This window comes from Nesoenas mayeri (assembly GCF_963082525.1).
Source record: "Nesoenas mayeri genome assembly, chromosome: 9".
Lineage (NCBI taxonomy): Eukaryota > Metazoa > Chordata > Aves > Columbiformes > Columbidae > Nesoenas > Nesoenas mayeri.
Genome location: NC_137557.1, coordinates 18645457 through 18666633, shown reverse-complemented (window position 1 = coordinate 18666633; position 21177 = coordinate 18645457). Strand labels below are relative to the sequence as shown.

Genomic DNA, 21177 nt, shown 5'->3' with positions numbered 1-21177 from the left:
TTGCTCCTAAGTGGTTTATTTAGTGTTTTTGTTTCCCACCTCCTTTGTTAGTACCTTAGGAATGTCATTCACAACCTGACCTGCAGAATCTATCCATTAGGGAGTACAGATGCCCAGACAGGGGATGAGTTTCCTCAGAAAGACACCACTCATTCATAAATACAAAACTACCAGTTCTCAACTGAAGAAAACACAGAAACAAAAAGAAAACCAGAACATCTAAAACTCCAGAATATCTGCTATACAAAACTAAATGTTGGATGTTTCCAGTTTAGGATAAAAACACAATAGTGAGACCACTGATTTGAAACAGGTAAAAATTGCGTCAAAGAACTTTGAATTTTAGGAAGGAACTGAGCTGGGCAGATACAGTGGGAAACCAGAGCTCTCAGAGAAAACCAATAGAAAATGGCAAGACTGCAAGGAATCCAAAGCACTGACGGTAGTGATGTGGCAGACCAAACAGCAGCAAGACCTGTCAACCTTCTGATTGTCTAGTATTTTTATAGCTCATGGTAAACCATAGTCAAACCCCTCTGCAAGCTGTGATAGACAGAGCAGACAAAAATTAAGAGGAGAGATGCTTTTCCTGAAGTTTACCTGAAGCCCATAACACAGTAATCAGCTGCAGACGGTGCAAACTGTATCCGATATTTGAGTGTCAGAGTAATTCTATACTTTTCAACTCCTAGGGAAGGCAGAGACAGGCAGAGCCTGATACCACAGTCATGGAAGTAACTCGTCACTGTCAGACGCAGATGGGGCAATCTGAGAGAACAAACACACTGATTCCGCCTGTCCTGATATCCACTGTCTCTGATGGAGATTAGATCTCTCCCAACTATAACAATAAGCAAAACACTAACAGTACATTTGCTTACCTGACAAATCAGTCTTTATTTACATATGGGATAACTGAAGCAACACCCAAGAGAAAATGCTTTATTAAAAGGTAAATAACTTCACATTCCTCAAAATGTATCTCCTACTGAAATCACTGCACAACCATTCCCTCTGTGCACACACACTGACATCTGATACCAATTATTTACTGTTAGACCCAGATGGAACCTCCTACTTGTCCAGTTATCAATATAGAAAGGATTTTCAAATTTTTGAGACAGCACTGGGGTTTCATCTGGGCATAGGGTGGATCCCGTAGCTGCTCAGGCAAAGCAAAAAGCTCCAGCTACATCACAGAAACCACCTTCAATAGAAGTTGAAAGTGGTGGGTCATCACTGCTGCACAGCAAGGCACACTGCTCAGTCACCATCCTGCAGAATCAGCTTCCTCCCTCCACCCGACTGCTCCCCTCTTCACCTTGCCACTATATATAGTCTGCATATATAAACATACATACAGCCACATACAAATGAATTAGAGTAGAAGTTTACATATTTTAAGGCCCAAAGGGAAAAATAAATTCCTTTAGCAAAGTCTCCAACATAAACACCAACATCACCCCTAACACCCTCAGCAAAACAAATTTTTCTGTCCCCCTGTCTAAATGGATTCTATCAAACCCTCCCAGCTTATCGGAAAAAAAAATCCCTAAATGCAAAGTTTTAGCACTATACATAGTAATCCAAGGAATTTCCCATGTGCACAGAGATGACTTACGACTACTGTGAGGAAAAAGAAGTTTATGATTTTTCTCTCTCTCTTTTTTTTTTTTTTTTTTAGTGAAAGAGGCTGTGAAGACTGTTCACATGTTTTACCTCTGCAAAAGAGAAGGGATGTAAGGGAAAGACTCAAGAAGAATAGTAAATAATGAAAAAAAAAAATCCTACCGTGAAGCTGTTGTTGACATTCTTAGTGCTGGATTCTGCCACACTGGCATCTGTCAGATCCACCTCATCAAAGATAATGGACTGTAAAGAAAAAATTCAAAAATCCAGTGAGTCAGTGAATCCAATGCAGATGCAGCAGACCTGAAGGGATGTGCCTGTCTGCCTGCCTAGCACGCTCCATCACAGCCTTTTGTGATCTCAAGGAAAGGCCCAGCACCAACAACATGAACAACTTCAAAGTCTTGCTCCATACAGTGGTGTTCACACTTGCCTGTTTTCAGTCAGTGAAAACGATGACTTTCTTTTTATTACGAGATTATTTTTAAACGTAGGCTTTGTTTCTGTAAAAGCAGACAGATTTATATCTAGATGACTGTCAACGTACTAAACCAGATGCATGGCAGCTCTGATTTGATAAACTCTAGCCTTGCTTATCTCCTCGATTTCCTCTTTTCATTCATATTTTCCCCCTTGTTTTTCAGTTTCTATTGATTCAGAGCTCATTCCCTACTAAAATGCAACAAGGGGGAAAAAATGTGGAAAAATCAGTATCACAGGTTCACATAATGCTTTACTTAAAAAACAAGGATTTCCAAGTGTGAAACAAAACACAGGGATCCTCTAGTCGCTACAAAACCTAAAGACAGGTGCTTTCAGAGCACATGCTCTTTTCTCTAGCAAGGACTGTCTTCTCACAGACACCCATCTGCCTCCAAATGCTCCACCACTGACTTTCTTCCCTTGGACTTACACGTATTGTCAAGACCTTACCTTAGCAGTTTTTGCATAGTAGAGCGTTCGTCCTCGCACCTTAAAATATCGTCTCTTCCAGCGCTGGAAGGAGCTGGTTTGTTTCATGAGCATCCCCTCTTTTATGACAGTCTACAAAACAAGGAGGGGAGGGGATGAAGCATACATTTTACTTACAGGCATCTTCTGTGCTCTCCCACTATATACCCATACCAAAAAAGACTGGAGTTTGAGACGAATAATCTTAGTGCCCTCTGCTGGAAGTGCTTAACAAATTCATTCAACATAAGCAAGCAAATTTAACAAGATTAAAACTGTCACAACACATAATCCACACTGGGCTGTGGTTTTATCCTTGTCTCCAGTGCTATCATGACACCAAAAAAGATAAATAACTTATGACTGAATGAGCATTTCAAAGTCTAACAACGACTCCGGGAGCACAACAGTTAAACTCACTGAGGCCAGATTTCAGTCATGGATAATTGTGAGTTTCATTTAATTGGCATTAGATGACAAGCACATACACACCACAGTATATCTGCCCCTATCTCCAGTTCCGCCTTGCACAATTATCAGCATCTACCTAGCAGAGAGCTGGCAAACTGCAGGCCCACGGGGTGAAGAGTGAAACTAGAGCGAAAGAAGGAGCTACATCCAACTTGAGCATTTGGTATTCTTCAGATAGTCTTGGCCCTGTCTCAGTACTCTCTGGCTGGCTGCCATTTCCCAGGGCTGCAGTGCCAAAACTGTCTACGCACACTGCCTTTTTTTTTCCTTTAACCGCTTTATAAGTAGATCGACATACCAGCATACGCAGTCACATATGCTCACTTGCATACTAGGCATACGTAGGGGTATGTATTTAATCCACATGCACTTCATTCAACTTTTTCAAATACATTTGATTCCTTCACTGAGGACAGATTTCAAATACCAACAGCTACATGAAAATAATCTCAAAAAATGCAGCTTAGAAAGACAAAAAATAGAAAAGTCAGAGCTGAGGGCTCGGCCCCAAATTACTGACTGCAGGTATTGCCCAGGCACTGCCAACAGTGCTACGTCATGTCTCAGTACCATGAGAAACCTACTTCTCACCCCAAGAAACAGCGCCCAGGAGCCCACTTCTTGCTGAGAGCCCAATGTGATAAACACACAGTTAAAACACAGGAAACAAATGGTCTGACGATCTTGTAAGACAGGTTATTCTGTATCTCGATGCCAGGAAAATGACACAGCTTTAACCTACCAGCCCTCTCAGGCTTGTAACAGAGTCAGGTCACCGATGACTATCAATTAATTTACGAACAGTGTTAAAGGTACACTGCCAGGCTACTACAGAGCACAAAATAAATACTCTTACTGATCCACAGGGTTTAGTTCATTTTAGAAATCCTTTCCAGGGCATTAAACTTGCTTTTAAAATGCTATATATATTTCTAATGTGGGTCTTTCCTTTTTGAAACAGCTGCAGATTTTAATACTTTCCACACACACTAGCCCTTGCCAAGCTCAAAGTCTCCTCAAAAAGCCCTTGGAAAAAAATGCTGACTATAAGAAGAAACATCCGTCTGACACTACAAGCTTCTCTCTTACTGGATTGAGCCATCCTCAAACTGGCCCAAGAGATTGCAGTGCTTGGACCACCATGGTGATGCCTCTGCTCACAAATCAGCTGGGGAGGAACAGGCTACCACACACCCCAAATCTGGAAAAGAGTTGCTGGCCACAGGAGCCACTATATACCTTCCTCCACCATGCTGGAAAAATAAAAGGCTGTGAGGTCCCATCTACTCTAAAAGAGCTTTTCCAGGCATCCCCGAACACCACAGCATTTCCAGCAGAATGCAGAGAGATAATGAAAATGCACAATTAAAGACTAATTTCATATCAAAAAATGGCTGTGTCCCACATCCGCTCCCCACACCTCTGAGACATCTTGGCAACCATTTTCGACAAGAGACAGCAGGGACACAGCAGTAGAAATACACTTTAAGAAGCCATAAGGCATCTGGGAGCGGCTTTAGGGTCCGGAAGTTAAACACAGTATAGTGATACCCAGAAACAAGATTTTAAACTAACTCAGAGCTGGTGCTATGGAAAAAATCTGAAACTCAGCCATGATCTTAATCTGAAGCTTCAGTGTAAAAGAAAATGGAGTTTAAAGACTGACCCAGCAGTATCCCTTGCTGAAGTGGCCCCAAAGGTGAGCCCAGAGCTGAAGGCACTCACGTGGAACCAGGAAAGGTACTTGCAGGCTCCTACTCTGCCACCGACTTTCTATGAGATCCCAGTAAAGCAATTTTCACTCAGCATTTCTCCATCTGCCAAGGGGAACAAACAGCACTACCCAACTCCATGGAGCCCTGATAGAATACATATAAATACATGTGTGTCTATTCCATTACTTACTTTAACCTTCAGCATCTGAGTATGAAAGAGAAATGTAAAGCAACAGCACCTGAATTACCACGCTAAAGAAATCACACATTTCTGCAGTTCACTTTCTACAGGGAAGAAAATGGGAAAGTGGCAAGAGATTTTCCAGATTAAGACAGAAACTTGGAGTGATCTTTTGCATTCCTTGGACAAAAACACATATAATTAAAAATGAGACAGAGAAAATAGCTACTGAACTCTGCAAAGCCCTAAACTGAAGTCAGAGAAAAATTTAAAATCCTGGAGAAGACTCCCAGGATGCAAAGCCTGGAGATATCAAGTCAGCCAAGAGCCAGACCAAAAAATAGCAACTTGCAGGAGGAGATTTCAGAGCTCTGTTGCTATGCTCATTCACAGATATGCCTAAACTGGGCTCAGCCAGAGCCCCACACTCCCCCAGCTTGCTAAGCGGCAATTCTGGCCGTTCCACCTCCTGCCCAGCCCAGCAGAACAGTAACTCACAGCAAAACATCGTCTCTGCCTTCCCTCGGGTCCCACGGCTCCTGCCTGCCACGCTCGGCTCCCCTCACCTCGGCAGGACTCACTCACCGCTGCACAAGATGTGCATTCCTCCATTCCTCTTTTAAACAGAACCCTTTTTTTTTTTAACCAAAAGGCAACAATCCTAGAGGTCACCTTGCCCCTCCCTAAGTAGCAGTTTGTGTCATTTGCCAGCCTCTATCTATAGAAAACCTCACAGCTACATAACTCAGACATGAAAGGCCAGTGAGAAGCGAGCTCTCGCGTGCACGTTCTGCTCAGAGAAAGAAAACAAGCCTCTGGTTCAGAGCTGCCCATCTCTGCACGAGAGAGGCTCTTCTATTTATAGAACAGCTCAGAAAAGAGTTTGGTGGGTTTGGGCGGAAAGGGTTGCAGATAAGATCAAGATGACTTTATAAAATGATTCAGACATTGCTGCCTTTCTCCTCCTCTATTTTAATTTTACAGCCAAAGGACTTGCTACTTGCAGTGGAATGCAGCTCAAGAAAACTAGCTGGGGAAAGGACCTGACAACAAAGCGATACCAAATGAAATAAAAAGGGGGGGAGCTGAACAGTTATTTCTGCTCATCAGCTTCTCTGTAGCTTTTTAAATTGAAAATCTACTCCTATCAGATTACTAGCCATGTAATTGATCAAGATAAAAGTGAAATTACTTCTCTCATAAAAAGAAACGGAGGTAAATCTATTTTTAGTGTCATACATTGGATCCTATGAGAAAAGCTACTGCTGTGAAAAACATCATGAGGTTTGATTACATGCATTCTATCAGGGATAAATATAAAAATTGTTTGTGATGGAACTATCCAGACTGCTTTCTATCCCAGCTCAGCTTCTCTCCAGCATGGTGTCCTGTGGCACAGCACTCCATGGGCAGACAACGCTGCGAAAAAATGAAGTATCTTCTTCGGTCAAGCCTAAAATGATGTGCTACTAGTTTCAACAGCGACCCCCTTTTATCATATTACAAGACAGCGTAATAAAGATTACTGAACAACTGACAATATAAAGCAACACTGCTCTTAGCAGAGAGTCTTAAGCGTCTCTGCAAACACGATTAGACAGCTGAAAGGCAGGGTCTAGGAAATTTCTAGCATTTCACTATTTATCTTTGGCCTTGAAGAAAAGCGACTTCCTGCAGAAAAAAATTCAGTTCACAGCAAGCAATACACAACCCTCCCCCCAACTCATGCCCTTTTAAAACTTGACATTTAGGAAGAGAAATAATACATTCTCAGATTTCTTCTGTCAAAACGGGTACGGGGTTTAGGCATAATCCTGAACTGATGAAAGAAAAGTTTTGCCACCAACCTCAACGGGAACAGTTTCAAACAACTCAGAGGACTTAAATTAAGGACTTAAAATAGGAAGACCCTTATGCCTTTGTGCTTCCCCTTCACAGAGTCTCACCTCATAAAAACAAGAAGCCAAATGATTAATCGTAGTCATTCACAAAACCAACAAGATACAGTCATATTTTTTGCAGCATTACTTGTATCTCTGTATCCAGCAACCCACATCAGGAGATCACAGCCAGCCTACACAGATGAAATGCTGTCTATACTGATAACATGAATGATTCTAGTAAAAAGTTACGAACGATCATGCCAGATTTCAGCTACTTTCAGATTGCATCCCTTGTTCTCCTTCACATAGTACTGCTTACTACGTCAAACGCAGGAGTAGCCCATCTCTTCCTGAAGCTCAAGCCTCTTGCCCCATTTGGAAGTAGGGTCCTTGATAAAACTGATTTCCTAATCTGGAAAACAAGAGCCTACCAGCCAGACTGAAGGCAACTATCAAGCGTACCCAGCTGTCAGGCTGGCAAGTGTCCTTTGGCATAGGGAGGCTCCAAACTGTGTTCGATATAGACAGAGGAAGAACAATGCAACCTATTTTACAGCTGAGATCATGACATATTCTTAGGGGCAGTTATTCAGTGCAGCATATCTGAAACAAGGATTTTGTTCCACCAATACTTCTTTCCAATGCAGAAAAAACTTCATATGAGGTAAAAGCAAAATAATTCAAAACTATTTCAACAGCAACTAAAGAATCCCAAATACCAAAGTCCTCAGCATCTGGATTTCTCTGTTTTCCATGTGTCTTCAGAATGTAAAAACTTCAGAGCACAGACTGTTTTTATTTGTATGTACTATAAAACTTTAAGCAGGGTGCTGAGGCCAAACAAGACATAACTGACTAAAGCAAGCACCAAATGCACAGAGAAGGAAATAACAAAATGAAAAAGCGTATGTGGAACTGACAGGCTATCTTTATATATGCTTACTAAGGAATTTTACAGGCAGCTGATCCCCAGGGACCAAGCAACCTCACCTAGTCACTGATTTTGGGTAAGCTGTGGCAAAAAAGATGGGTGTAGATCTGCAGCCACTTAAACATGGCAAGTTTGTCTTGCCACGCTAGGGCACATACAGATCTGGAGTGTTGTACCTTGCTGTAGGTAAAACAGTTTTAGTAGCTGGTTCCATAACAGCTCTTTGTGGTCACATATACAGAACTAATAATTATTTAGAAATCAAATGAAATACAGTAACAAAGAAACTACAGGAATAAATCTAACCCACCCCACAGAATAAGACAGGAAAGGTCAAAAGGCTGGGGGTTAACAAGCTAATCCGAGAGCAACATCCTTCCACCAGACAGTGGTCACACCCTGGAAATTAACTCCAGGAAGCTTGGAGGGGGGAAATCTGGATTAGTAGAGCAGTTCTAACTATGGGACACAGAGAGCTGTACAAATCTATATGGGAGCACAAGGAATTTACAGGCTGTATAGTCCTTTTTGGGAATTCTACATTAAATGCATTTGGCTCTCGCAAAAGTGAAAATTGCATTAAGATTTCTTCCACTGCTATCAGAAGGATAAAACATTATGTGAACCCACTGCAACAAAAGGACTCCAGAAGATGGGAAAAATAAAAGTAAATCAGAGGTCAGCCATAGGAATCAAATGCCAAAATAGAAGCTAGGTCTGTGAGTCAATGATCCAGAAACAGAAGCCGAGCTCTCCACGGAAGAAGAGGGTACTGTCTAGGCTTTTAGTGTACATTGTTTAATACCACTTTATTTTAACAACCTATGCTTTATAAACCAGGAAGCATCCATGTCAGGTTATAGCACAGAACTCTATACAACCACACGGGAAAGCCTGCAAAATCTCCCCTAACAACCATCCTCCCAATCCTCCCTCTTTTCTAACCCTCCAGCTCTGCTGAATTAGCTGGACTCTGCATGCCCAGCGACAGCCCAGGGGCGAGCTCAGCCGACAACTCTCCGTACAGCCTCTCTGCAATGACTAAAAGAAGCAGAATACAGAGCAGCATGCAGCAATCTGTAGCAGAGATACCACTGAAACAGGAAATGCCAAGTTTACTCTCTGGACCAGCAGTGAAAAACAGGAGTTTGTATCAAATAAACTACTGGAACTACTTGAATTAGAATCTGCCTTGGCACAGATAAACACTTCATTCTTCATTAGTCAGTGCTGCAGCCAGTAAACAGCGAACAGATCGTTGAACCAGATTCTTTTCAATACCACGTTCAGCTGATATTATTGTGAATGATTCTCTTCTAAAAGGAACAAGCACTCTTAAACCTCAAGTGGATAAATTAACAAGAAAAAACAAAGCTGAAAACACGCAGAAAGGTTGTATGAATATGAGAAAGGAAATAGAACATACCAGCATATCATCACACAGCTCCCTGGTAAAATGAGCTTGGTTAGAGAGCTACAAGCAAAGTACTTAAAATAGATTAATACTCTGGTCAGCTACTTAGAAGAGAGAATGAAAAACACACCAGTACACTCTGATTCAGGATGAGTTAGTAGCTGGACAACTCCTGGCACGCTAACTGTTTAAGCCCTCAGTATGCTTCCCATAGGCTCCAGGCATCCTTCCCAAACACATTTATCACAAGAATTGAGCATGAAGCTCAAGTCATCCCAGCAAACTGCAAGAAAGTTGGAAGATAAGGACTCAGATTCATCCACAGAGATAACCAAAGCTACCTGAAAACTTTGGAATGGAATAAAATTTTAAAGGATACTAATTAAGCATGAACTTTATCCATTTAAGGACAAACATGAAAAACATGCTGTTATTTTTTTTTACCATCTTAAATTACACATACACAACTATATCCCTTCCTTAGGGCATTTTCCCCATACATTAAAATATGTCAAAACACATTACCTACTGTGAAACCTTCAGCTCTGAGATATCCCTGTCTCACAGCTACACATTGGCACCAGAGTTCCCCATATTAACTTGGAAGCACAGCATCCTGCTGCTGAAATGCAGCAATATAACCTTGCTGCAAATCACAGCATTGAATGCAAAACCCTCTATCACTACAGCCTGTGTCACTAGAGCTTAAATAACACTCTATTCATTTAGAGAGAGCCAAGTTATTATCAAAAAGAACTGTTGCCCAACTAAGCCCACCCATCCACTTCAGCAGCAGGTAGAATGACCCAGGCACTTACCATAGTGGCAAGTCAGGGCCATTTGATATGAGAGTGTCAGGTTGGGAAGGCACGATCGGTGCTATTGCAAGAACAGCGAACGTAAGGGAAAGCACATCCAGAATACAGCTGCGGATCTCATCCTCACAATCATAACCACCCCATCCTTCCCATACAGCTAAATGTCATGGAGATCTTGGCCAAGTAGAAAGGAAAAGCCAGCAGAAAGTACTGGTACGAGAACTTCAGGACATGGGAAAGTGAAAGTTATACCTTGAGGAAGAAAACTGAATCCTTTGCCCTTGTGTTGAGGAGGCTGAGAGAACAACGCAGCTTCCTCCCACTGTGTCTGGATTCCCATCAACTCTGCTACTGAATTCTGCAAGGAGCCTTATTTGGTAGCGGCTGGTACATGTAGGGCCAAATCCTGATCCTTTTACTCCAACTGGTATTCCACTGTTGAAAGCAGAAAGCAGCTTTTGGCCTTTGGCCATTTAATTAATACTTAAGGTATCTTAGAATTATTTTTATCTCATCTGTAACAATTGCCATTATCAGATTTTCCATATTTATGTATTAAACAACCTATGCTTTAAAGTTTTTTTTTCTCATCCATTTAACATAGTTCTTAAAGATACTCCAAAGTTTTTAATTTGTTTTTCCATTTTCCCTGTTTTAACGTCCTGCAAATACCTTTGACCATGCCAAGACATCTCGATCAGCACCAGTAACAACAAGGAAGATTAGTACAGCCCTGGGAACACCGTTTTGTTAACTTTCAGCCAAACAGAACAGAAGGAGCCGGTGTGAGTTCCCAGAATAGTGATTTTTATTAAAACCTTACTGATCGATCTACATGTTATAAAAGAGTGCTCTGACCTGCCTCAGCAGAGAGCAGTTTGAAAACCAGGCGATGCACTCTCCCTATATTATCAGCCACACTTCTGTCTTTCCCACGTGGGAAACTGAGGTGGTACCACCTCTCCTCACTAGAATATTACATGGTTAAATCTATTAAAACTTGCAAGACTCGAATGCAATGTGCTCAATGCAAACATTATGTAAGCGAGACAGCGTTTCCTTTTTCAAAAAAAGCAAACCACAACACCAGAATACCTATCAGATGTAAAACTTTCCAACTTAGCAATGAGACTGTGAGGAAATAGATATTCCCTCTAAAACCCAAATGGAGTAATCACCTATCAGTTACCTAACTCAGCAGTACAATCTTTTAGCCAGGCAAGCTGTGTTTTTTCCTCTCTGGATAAAAAGGAGAGCAGCAGGCTTTGGATCTCTGTGTAACTGTGTTTCTGCCCAGGTGTAGCCCAGGGACAGCAGACAGCATTGTACCCTGTAGAAGCACAGGGATGGTTCCGCAGAGCTTATTGCTTCCCAGAGTGTTTTATATAAAAAGCAAGTAAGAAAGGTCCATGGAAGATGGCACCTGATGTGAATCACTGCTGCTGCCTCAGCAACTTGCCTGCCTGAAGCTGAGCTGTCCCTGGATAACTGTCATGCAGGGCTGCAGAACCAAACAGAAACAACTTCTTTCTTCAAAAGACACACAAATCCTTAGTGAAACAAGAAGCAATAACCGCTTAGTGGGGAAAAAGCAGGGAACTAATTGTTTAAGCAGAGAGTTAATAAAAAAATCCTTTAAATAGTGGTTCGTGCATTTAAAACCTTGAAAAAACATCTTCTAAGAGGAAGATGCTTTTCACTTGGACATTATTTTGCCCTGAAATTTCCGATGCTGCTGTGACACTATCTTGTGTAAACCACAAGCTTTCAAGGAAACGGGGAATACAAAAACCTGTTTTTCTCTTCACCTCTGCTTTCTCTTAAGTATGCAGGTATATGTGCAATTTTAGAAAGAATCACACTGGATTTCTAATTAAAGAAGATAAAGTTATTTAGTGTCTTACATGGCATACTGAATTTTCTATTCAGGTCATCTGGAGACATACCTTTTACAGTCTTCATTTATGGTTTTGCTTTACAATTCATTTACAAAAAAGTAAAGTATCAATGATTTTTCTTTCTTTTTTTTTTTTTTTTTGGTAACAACAGGTTTTGGGTAGAGGGAAATACTCTAAATATCAGTTTTATTTTATAAAAGAAAAAAAATATTTAACACCAATTTTATTTTGTCTCTTATTTGAGAGGACAATTACCAGCCTGGTGATGTACATTTTGGCTATGTGGTCTAAGTAAATCCTTGTTCTCAAAACATGCAGAAGTTTAATGTTAGCTCTTTAGTTCCTGGAACCTGAACTATAGTTAGAAGGAATGAGAAAAGCTACAAGTGTGTGTGGTTTTGTGCTTTGTTTTGGGGGTTTGTTAGGGGTTTTTTTGGTTTTTTGTTTGGTTGTGTTTTTTTTTAAAGGAAGTAACAGCTGTTTCTTTCACATAGCATCCAAAACTCTCCAGCAGCGAGGCAAACTTACAGTACACTACTGGTAACACAGCGCTGGGAGGCTTCCCAAATTTTGTCAGAATGGATGAGCCTGAAGAGCACGCAAAACATAACATAGCTTGAACTAGGGGACAAAAATATTTTTACAGCCATGTACTGTGGCCTAAATTTCTACCTTTTTCCTTAGTGGTCAGAGAAGAAACTATTCTGTGGTGTTAATCCAAGAAAACTCATGTCCTTAAACTCATGCTTGAGATGTTCAGCTTCAATTCAATCACAAGAACTTCTCTTTTGCAACATTTACCTCTCTTTTAAAGTTAAGAGTTTCTAGTTTCTACTTGGATTAAAGCACGAGCTACTAAAATTCACGACACGTGAAGTTCCTAAAATGTCTTCTTTTAGACACCCTGTTAGAAGGCAGCATAATAAAACCAGATAGGCATTTCAATATGTTTTAGTGGAACATGCCACAGACAGAACAAGAATTCAGCCATAAGTTCCTGAAAATTCCCTCCTCATTTGTTGCACATTTCTTTTATATTGTCTTTTTACTGCAATGCATTGCTCCTTATCTAATACTTCTTTCAGTCTTTGTATCAAACTAACAAACTGCTTGGTTTCCTCACTGTAATCCCATCTGAGAAAACTTTATAACTTTTGTCCTCCAAAAAGAAAAACAACACTTCTTTACCTATAAAAAGCACATTTTATGTATTAGGCAATACAAGATGAAACAAAACGAGCTTTCTTCAGTTGCTCACACTGATTACCACCTGTTTGAGAACTCCGTCTGCTCTGGAAACCTGCACCAAAATGAGGAGAAACATGTTGCTTCCTCCTGTTTTTTCTTGCCTGTAGGCTTCAGGGTGGCTCCCAGATCTCAAAGCTAGTAATCAGAAAGAGAATCGCAACCTCTCATAGTGCAAAATTTATCTACACCACAGACTGCTACACAGCACACAAATCGGAAACTCGCTGGTTCAGATACAGAACAAAGTCTCTCCATCGCATCACAAAGCTTGGTACCAGTTAATTTCTCCTGCTTTTCATGGTATAAATTAACCTGGTACCTCTTTCCTACTGGAGTTAGACAGCTTCCAATATCCCAGAAAGTTTGGAGAGCTGCTCACTCTGTTTGCAACTCCATTGAAATATATACTGCAAAATTGTCTTTAAAAGTTGAAGGCGATAGATAAATGGTTATAAAAATTAAAATATTACAGAGAAAATGCTCATAAAAGTAAACAGAAGTTAGACCAAATTAGTCTAAACAAGAAGTCCTCCTGATGCCACCCAAGGACGCTGCTCAATTACTGTCTGGTAAACAAACCAAGATCTCAACATACCAAAGTTGGCATGCTGGAAATCACACCTAACTGGTGAACAAAATGAGAAGATGGGCGATTCACCCCCACTCCTGCTTTCTGAGGTTTATTATGTGCCACTTGCAATGAAAGGTCAAGTGCAAGGGAAGAAGTTGCTTTACTGGCAGAGCCCATAGAAGGTGCAGTGTTCCTCCATTTCACTCCCTCATCTCCCAAGATATTAACGTGTCTTCATCCAAGCCAGGTGACAACTGAGATGACATTACCACTTCAGCTGATTCCAGCTGAGTCCTCAACACTATTTGGAAGGTGGGAGCAAGGCTCCTGCTGTTGCCTCTCCTCACACATGTCAACCTTCTCTTATTTCATCTTTCCTAGTTCCTATCCTCAGAGATCCTTTATCTTAATTGATCAAGTTTCTCTAGCTGCACCAATGCCAGTCTGAGCCCAGGAGAGGGGCTCAAAGCAGTGTACTATGAAGCCCAATGTGCGTACAAGTCCAACAGGTCTCAAAATGGCTGATCAAGCACTCCATGCAGCCTCTACACGTTTGCCAGGTGAGACAACAGCTACAGTACCAGCTATACCTGATCACACGAGGTTTTTTCTTTTCCCACAATAATAATCATTAAGAGACTGTGAAACATACTTCTCTTATACCTCCCCCGCTTCCTCAAAAATTATTTCTAGTTGAAAACTAATAACTACTTTAAAACATAGAACTTCACTTTCCAAACTCTTTGTTTTCCACTCCTCCTTCCCTTGCCCTGTATCTTCACAGGGACAAATTTTTCAGCTGGACAGATGTTACCTATGGTTTGCCTTCAGACATTCCACATCAAAGTCACAGTACCTATATATCCAGGAATTCTGTTCGTCCCTCAGTACTATCACGCCAACATATTTCAGTCAAATGCAGTTGGGCAAACTGCAGGCTCAGAAACAAGTTCGTTGAAGTTTTATTATGGCCTTGTAAGCAAGTAGCTTTATTTCACAGTGTTTTTTGGGAAAACAGATGACAGGCCCAGAGGAAGGAAAACATATCTTCAAAGTGTGACTGTGACAAACAAGCAAATTCAGAGGAACTCCATGGCTACAGCAGATTTGCACTCAAGTTGTGATAACTGTAAGCTTCTGTGTTGATTTAACTGCACTCACAGACATGGTCTTGAGCTAACTACAGCAAAAGATGTGGTTAAAGAGACTTATATCCTCAGGGCACAGTAAAAGTCTGCCTGCATCCCTTACTGTCACTCTGATGGACCTGTCCAACAGCTTCTACAGCTTACAGTATCCTGCACTCTGTCATTCAATAGACAAATGCAGAATTAGGTCTGTCTTTATAGAGAAAGAAAGCTCTTCAAAATCTCATCAGAACTATGATTACTCACAAAGTTTTCTTTGCTCCTTGCCCTCAGGGCAAGGAAAAAGTACACACGCAGCAGCACGCGGAAAAGATGATGATGAAACAAAAAGACATCAACAAGCAACAGAACAAATCAGTCCTTAATATCATAATACCTGGGCTCACTTGGAAAATTTGACACTGTTTAGTTGAAGGTCTTCTGCAAATTAACACACAGGAGGCATAACAGCTGTAGACAATATCTGTTTATAATCCTCGTTCTTAACATGTTTATGTTCGCTTAGTACAAGTGGCTGGTTTAGGCTTTTTTCAGCCACGCTGACGCAGGAAGTGATGTAAAACAGGGCAAATGATTAAGGAGGGACAGGGGACATGTTCTGCTATATTCAAACAAAAGTAAAATCAAATGCACCTTTTACCTTAGAACCTCTAACACCCTGCTGTAACCAAGAGTTCCCAGTCCAGCACTGAAAAAGTCACTGTCACAAAGTCACAGCTCTTATCACAGACACCACCAGGTAGATATTTAACTCAGACTATGGCATCCTACCTGCCTTCTCACTCCTGCCACAAGTAGTATTAAGAAATCACAAGGTTTATCCAATCTCCTGCAAGACAAATTTCTTATATTCAGCACCCCATGTGTGGGAAAAGATCTCAAAAGGTCTATTTTTTTCACAGAAGATCAACAGACGGGATCAGGTCACCTGGTGCTACAGCACGGCTGAGCTCTGCTTGAGATACTGAACATCAACCCATTTAGAGGGCTCCACCGTTTCCTCTTGCAGCCAAAAGAACCATCTCACTCATGCAGCCCAGACCCTCAATGCCTCAAGAAGTGAGTGACAGTGTCAGCAGCATTCAGCAGACAAAGGAAGCAGCCCCACCATGTGCATTGAAGTGAGCACAAGGTCCTCACGTATGACCATACTTTGCCACAGGGCTTTTCAGAACAGGGACTAATGCAGCAAAACAACAACGAGCAGCAGAATAATAATACATTATGCATTTGAAAGCAGGACAAACTAGCCAGCAGAAAAAAAATCTCTATGAATAATGCTTCAGATACTGCACCATGCAGAGGCATTGACTCTCCTTTGCTATGAATAGAAGATAAGCAACACCGAGCTAGCAGCGTCAGCACTGACCAAGCCTCCTGCATCCACACAGCAACCGAGCTTGCCCGTGCTTCAGAGACAACAGGAAGGTGATGGCAGGAAAATAACTAATCTAGTGTTTCTAAGCAGAAACATATCACACGCTAATCCAAAAGTTATAGAGGACCGTAAGGGCTACCAAGAAAAATCATGCCACTATAGTAAAAATAGTACAGAAGAGGGCAACTCCCTATGGGTGGTTCCTAGCCTAAGGCTGAAGGAAATCTTCACATTTTCTCCTACAGTAACAATACAGAGGAGCTACAGTTGTAGTTGCAGAATACTGTTACTGCCCCTAAAACCAGCATTATTGTTGCAGACCAAGCCACACAGGGGTAAAATCTGACTGGACCAAGGGAATCAGGGTGGAAAGGATTGTTACCTGACCAGGGAGACGAAGCAGGGCAGAAAAAGCTGGGAATAAAGACTAACCAACCATAAGATCACTGTTTGACCAGACAGGAGGCTAAACATCACTGCATGGCTACAGAAAGAAAAAAAGCACAGTACAAGATGGGGAAAACTGGGATGCAACCATGAAAAGGATGGGAAGATGGTGATGGACACATACACGGACTGTAGGGTAAAAGCAGGGGCTGCGCCTTTCAGAGCACACATACTCTGAATAGGGGACAATTACTTTTGCCAAGTCCAACAGGGCCACGGGAAGGTAGTTTAGGAAAGTGATGAGGGGGCGGCACAATATGTCCGGGGGATATGGCTGTGCAGGGACCCTCAGTGAAAGCACAGGGAGGTGAGGAGGGAGCCCCCGGCAACTCTGATACGGGGGAGAAAAAGGGAGATGCAGTTTCAGGCTGAGGGAAGAACAGGATACCCTTAAAATGTAAATATCAGGTAACTGGGAGCGGTGATGGGGGGGCAGGAGCGCAAATCTTACTTCCACGACTCCAATAAAATATTATAGGGGGAGAGAGTAAGGAAAGAAAGAGTTAAGACAGGGTCCTGTTAGTCACATTGATCACCATTAGGGTAGAGGGGCTCCCTGGCAGGTCTGAACGAGGACACTGGGGAGGTTCCTACGTGGCTTCAGAGAGGTAGTTCGGCGATGGGACCTGCTAGATGGTTGGGGGCAATTCCAGGAGCCCCTTGGAACAGCTAGGGGGTCACTGGCAGACCCTGAAGGGCATTTAGGGGGCAGCTATTGACAGGCACCGGGAGAACAAGTCTGTTATGGGGCTCCCTGAAGAGCTTTTAGGTGTTTCCAAGTCCCCGGTTGCGGGGTGTTGTCAGCAGGTCTGAGGGGCGCTTCGAGGGTCGCCGGCACGTCCCTGAGGGGCGGCTGGGGGAGCGCGGAAATGGCCGAGTTCTGAGGGGCCGTTTGGGGAGGTCGCCGGCAAGTCCGTGAGGGGCGAGTTGGGGGGAAGCCCCGGCAGGTCCCGGAGGGGCGGTTTTGCGGGGGGGATCACCGGCAAGTCCCCCAGGGGCGGTTTGGGGGGTCGCCGGCAAGTCCCCGAGGAGCGGAGTGTGTGAGGGGGCGCGAGCGGGTCCCTGAGGCGGTTGGGGGGCGCGTGCCCAGCAAGTCCCTGAGGAGCGGGGTGTGAGGGGGAATGGCCGGCTTCTCCCGGAGGGGGACTCGGGGGGGCCCTGGAGGCCCCCGAGGAAGGTTAGGGGGGGGTCTTTGGGAACTCCTAGAGGGTCGAGTTGGGGCAAACGGCAGGCGCTCTCCGCGGCGGCAGCGCAGGCCGTGCCGGGCGGGAGGGGGAGGCGGCGGCGGCGCTGAGGGAGACGCGGAGGCACAACCGGCCGCAGCGCTGCCGGAGCCCGAGGCCCTGCCCGCGGCCCCCGCCCGCCGCACGCACCTTCTGCCGGATTTGCCCGGACGTAGAGACTTTGCGGATGAGTTTCTGCGGGGAGCCCGGCTCCTGCTCCGGCTCGCTGTCCGACGATTCCTCTGCCGCGGCGCTGGCGGCGGCGGCGGCGACCGCCCCGGCCTGGGGCTGCGCGGCGCCCGCCGCCGCCATGCTGCACGGTGCGGGGCGGCGCGCGGCGCGGCCGGCGCCCCCTCCCGCCGCGCGCCGCGCTCTGCAGCCGCGCGCCCCGCCGTGCGGCGCCCCCTGCTGGCGGCCGCGCGCAGGTGGGAGGTGAAGCGGCGAGGCGGGAAGCGCTGAGGCACCGCCCGGCCCCGCCGAACCCGCACCGAGCGCCCCCCGCCTGCTTGGAGACAGAGAACCTGCCGGTGAGCCGAGCGCAAAAGCCTGGATCTCGGTCCCGATTCTTGTGGCTGCTTCCAGCACTCCCATAGTTGCACTAAATTGAATAAAAACCTCCTGCACAAGAAGGTATTTTGCACCTGCTCCATGTGGCACATCACACCAGGGCTTGCTGCTCCCCAGCACTGCAGCCGCCTCCTGCTGCACGTTCCAGCACAGAGACGCTCCTGCGCCCACACCATCCACTGCTCCTGGGCTCCGTTAGCAGGAGGAAGCTCAGCCCTGAAGTGCTTGTTTCCTCTAACACCCCATTATCTCCAGCCATGGGACAGTGCAGAGTGTTTCAGCTGGGCTTCAATGCAGATGTACAAGGGGAAAGCGCTTGTCACCAAACCAGCCCCACCAGCACACAGCTAAAGCACAGAGGCCGCATATTTGATAAATGCTGTGTTCAAAAGCAGCACTTTGGGAGATCCTATCGCTACCAGAGCACATCCCTCTCCCAGAGCCGGCGGCCTTTCTGTAAACGGAGCCCCACCACATCAAAGGCACTCGGTCAGGAAATGGGATCGCTCTCCCCCACCCATAAATAGGAGTAGCAGGGTACAGGTCTGACTTGGTGGAAGATCAACATAACATCAGAACCAGGAAAAAAAAATTATATATATAAAAGGCAAACAGCTCCAGCTAGACACCTCTTTTCTGCTGACAGAGCTCAGCATCTGCTGACTGAAGGGCAGAAGAATAAAATTCCAGCCTGGCCCGCAAGATGAGGAGCTGAAGGAACCATCAAATGAGCAAACATCCAGCATGGGCTAAACAAGCGGTCAAAGCCTGGAAGTGCTCTCCTGAGCCCTGGCAAAATAACAGATTTAATAACCTTTGCTCAGCAGAGCGCACTGTCATTTTGTTATACAGTTTGCTTACAGAAGTCATCACCGCAGATGAATTTGAGAGGAAAGTGGGGCAGTGATGGAGGCATCTCACCAGGTTGATATACAAGAGGAAAATAAAAAAGTAAATTAAAAAGTAATCAGGCCTCTACACTTGCTAGTCCCATATTTACAGGTGCAGTAGCCAGGAACACTGAAGGAAACCCCTGTGCAGAGGCAGCCACACTTAGAAGCAAATCTGGAAGGCTGTCACACACTGTCCCCTCTCCCCCTCAGCATCTTTAAATGATTTCCTGAATACCAGTTCTCTGGGACCAGCAATTTGCTAAATCTCACTGTATCAGTGTGTTCTCAAGCCACCAAAAAGTTAGTAATAAAAATACCAGGGCAATCCTTCGAAAAACCTTCCCAGAAATCCAGGTGCAAATGCCCAACCCTCCCCTAGACCCACAGCTGAAATCACACACAAATTACACTGACCACAAACACCTCGAAATGGCCACAGGGTTTCTTTACAGCAAAGCCCCAGTTGCACAGAAAGAGCAAAGATCTTGCAATCTCATCTGAAATAGCTGTGACTGATGGAGCCAAACACACCAACTGGCAGGTGAGAGCACCGATGGAATTGCGACATCAAGCTGTAGTGTTAATTCACTGCTTTCAGCATCTTAACCAAGACCAGTTTACAGAAGCAAAGCAGGAGAAGCATTTACTTTTAACCCAAGCTATTTGTAAGTGTTAGTGGCCAGATATAAAGCTGTTTGGTTAAAGCCTTTGGACCATGTGTAAGAGCAGGGCTTGCAACCATGATGGTGCAAATAAGGAAAAAAAAAAAAACAAACAAAGCTCTGCTCAAAAAACGAGGCCTGTATATAGAACGATTGTGCAGAAATAGCAGAGCACAGCACATGCTTTTCTCCAAATCAGGCTGCTTTGGCTTGCTATAGGTATGAAAGGTGGCCTGAGGCAGGGAGTGGGCAGGCTTAGCTTGCAAAGTCTCTGCAGACTGAAGCAGGATGGAAGAACAACACGCTCGCAGCAGGCTGGCACCAGGACCAAATGGACACCTCAAAAATGTCTCCCTCACTTTCTTCTCTGTTAGAAGGACACCATTGTTAACTAACATGAGTGGGAAGCTCTTAATTCCATTTTCCAGTCCATAGGGTGGGAAATGTACGTTTTATTAATAGATGTAAGCCCTGCTTCAGACTTTCCAGGAGAATTTAAAACAGAGACTCTAAAAAGCGGATTTAGGGGAAAAAAAAAGAAAGAAAACACAGTTGTTTTACATGCAAAATGTAATTAGCTGATGCAACTAACTTCAGCCAAAAATCTAAGTGAGATTCAGGAAGAGATTAGACATTTACATGGATAATGAGAATATCCAGATCAACAAGAGGGAACAAAGTTTGCTGAATACAATCGCATTTCTTGGAGCATAAACGGACCTCTGGCAGATGGATGTTGAAAAAGGCTCCTCAGGGCAGGGTGTCCCTTAATTTCCTCTTTAATTTTACTGCACCCTTTTCTGAAGCCCTGTTGCATACAGGAAACTAGATTAAATACAGGATCAGTCTGGACTAGCAGTTCTCTGATTGGGGTTGTATACAGGGAGGAGGTTTGTTAAGGAATCCATGCACATTTCTCTCATCTTTAATAACATGGTTGTTAAGCACATTGGTAGAAAACTAACATTGTATCTCAGCACTACAGCTGCTCTTGAAGATGACTTGCAAGACATTTGTACAGAAAGCAGACGTAAGCCACTCAGTGCAAACACTGAGAATATTCACTAGACCAGTTTGGTAAAGCATAAACAAAAAAGCAACAAAAAGGAAATAAAATCAGTTTTGTACAGTCCACTGAGAAACTTCAGT

The 21177-nt window shown here is 43.8% G+C and overlaps 1 protein-coding gene across 2 annotated transcripts in view; it reads right to left on the bottom strand.

Annotated features, from left to right (window-relative positions):
• Positions 1 to 18218, bottom strand: part of DGKD (diacylglycerol kinase delta) — a gene marked incomplete at its 5' end in the record, with an annotated part of 56718 nt that extends 38500 nt beyond the window's left edge. The window contains 3 exons of one of the 2 annotated variants that reach the window (XM_080349421.1): positions 1792 to 1872; positions 2563 to 2673; positions 18057 to 18218. In XM_080349421.1, coding sequence (XP_080205547.1) covers positions 1792 to 1872; positions 2563 to 2673; positions 18057 to 18218 — 354 coding nt within the window. Of the gene's footprint in view, positions 1 to 1791; positions 1873 to 2562; positions 2674 to 5532; positions 5560 to 18056 lie in introns of those variants that run through there. The other variant, XM_080349422.1, reaches the window with a different exon arrangement.
• Positions 18219 to 21177: the final 2959 nt, after the last annotated feature.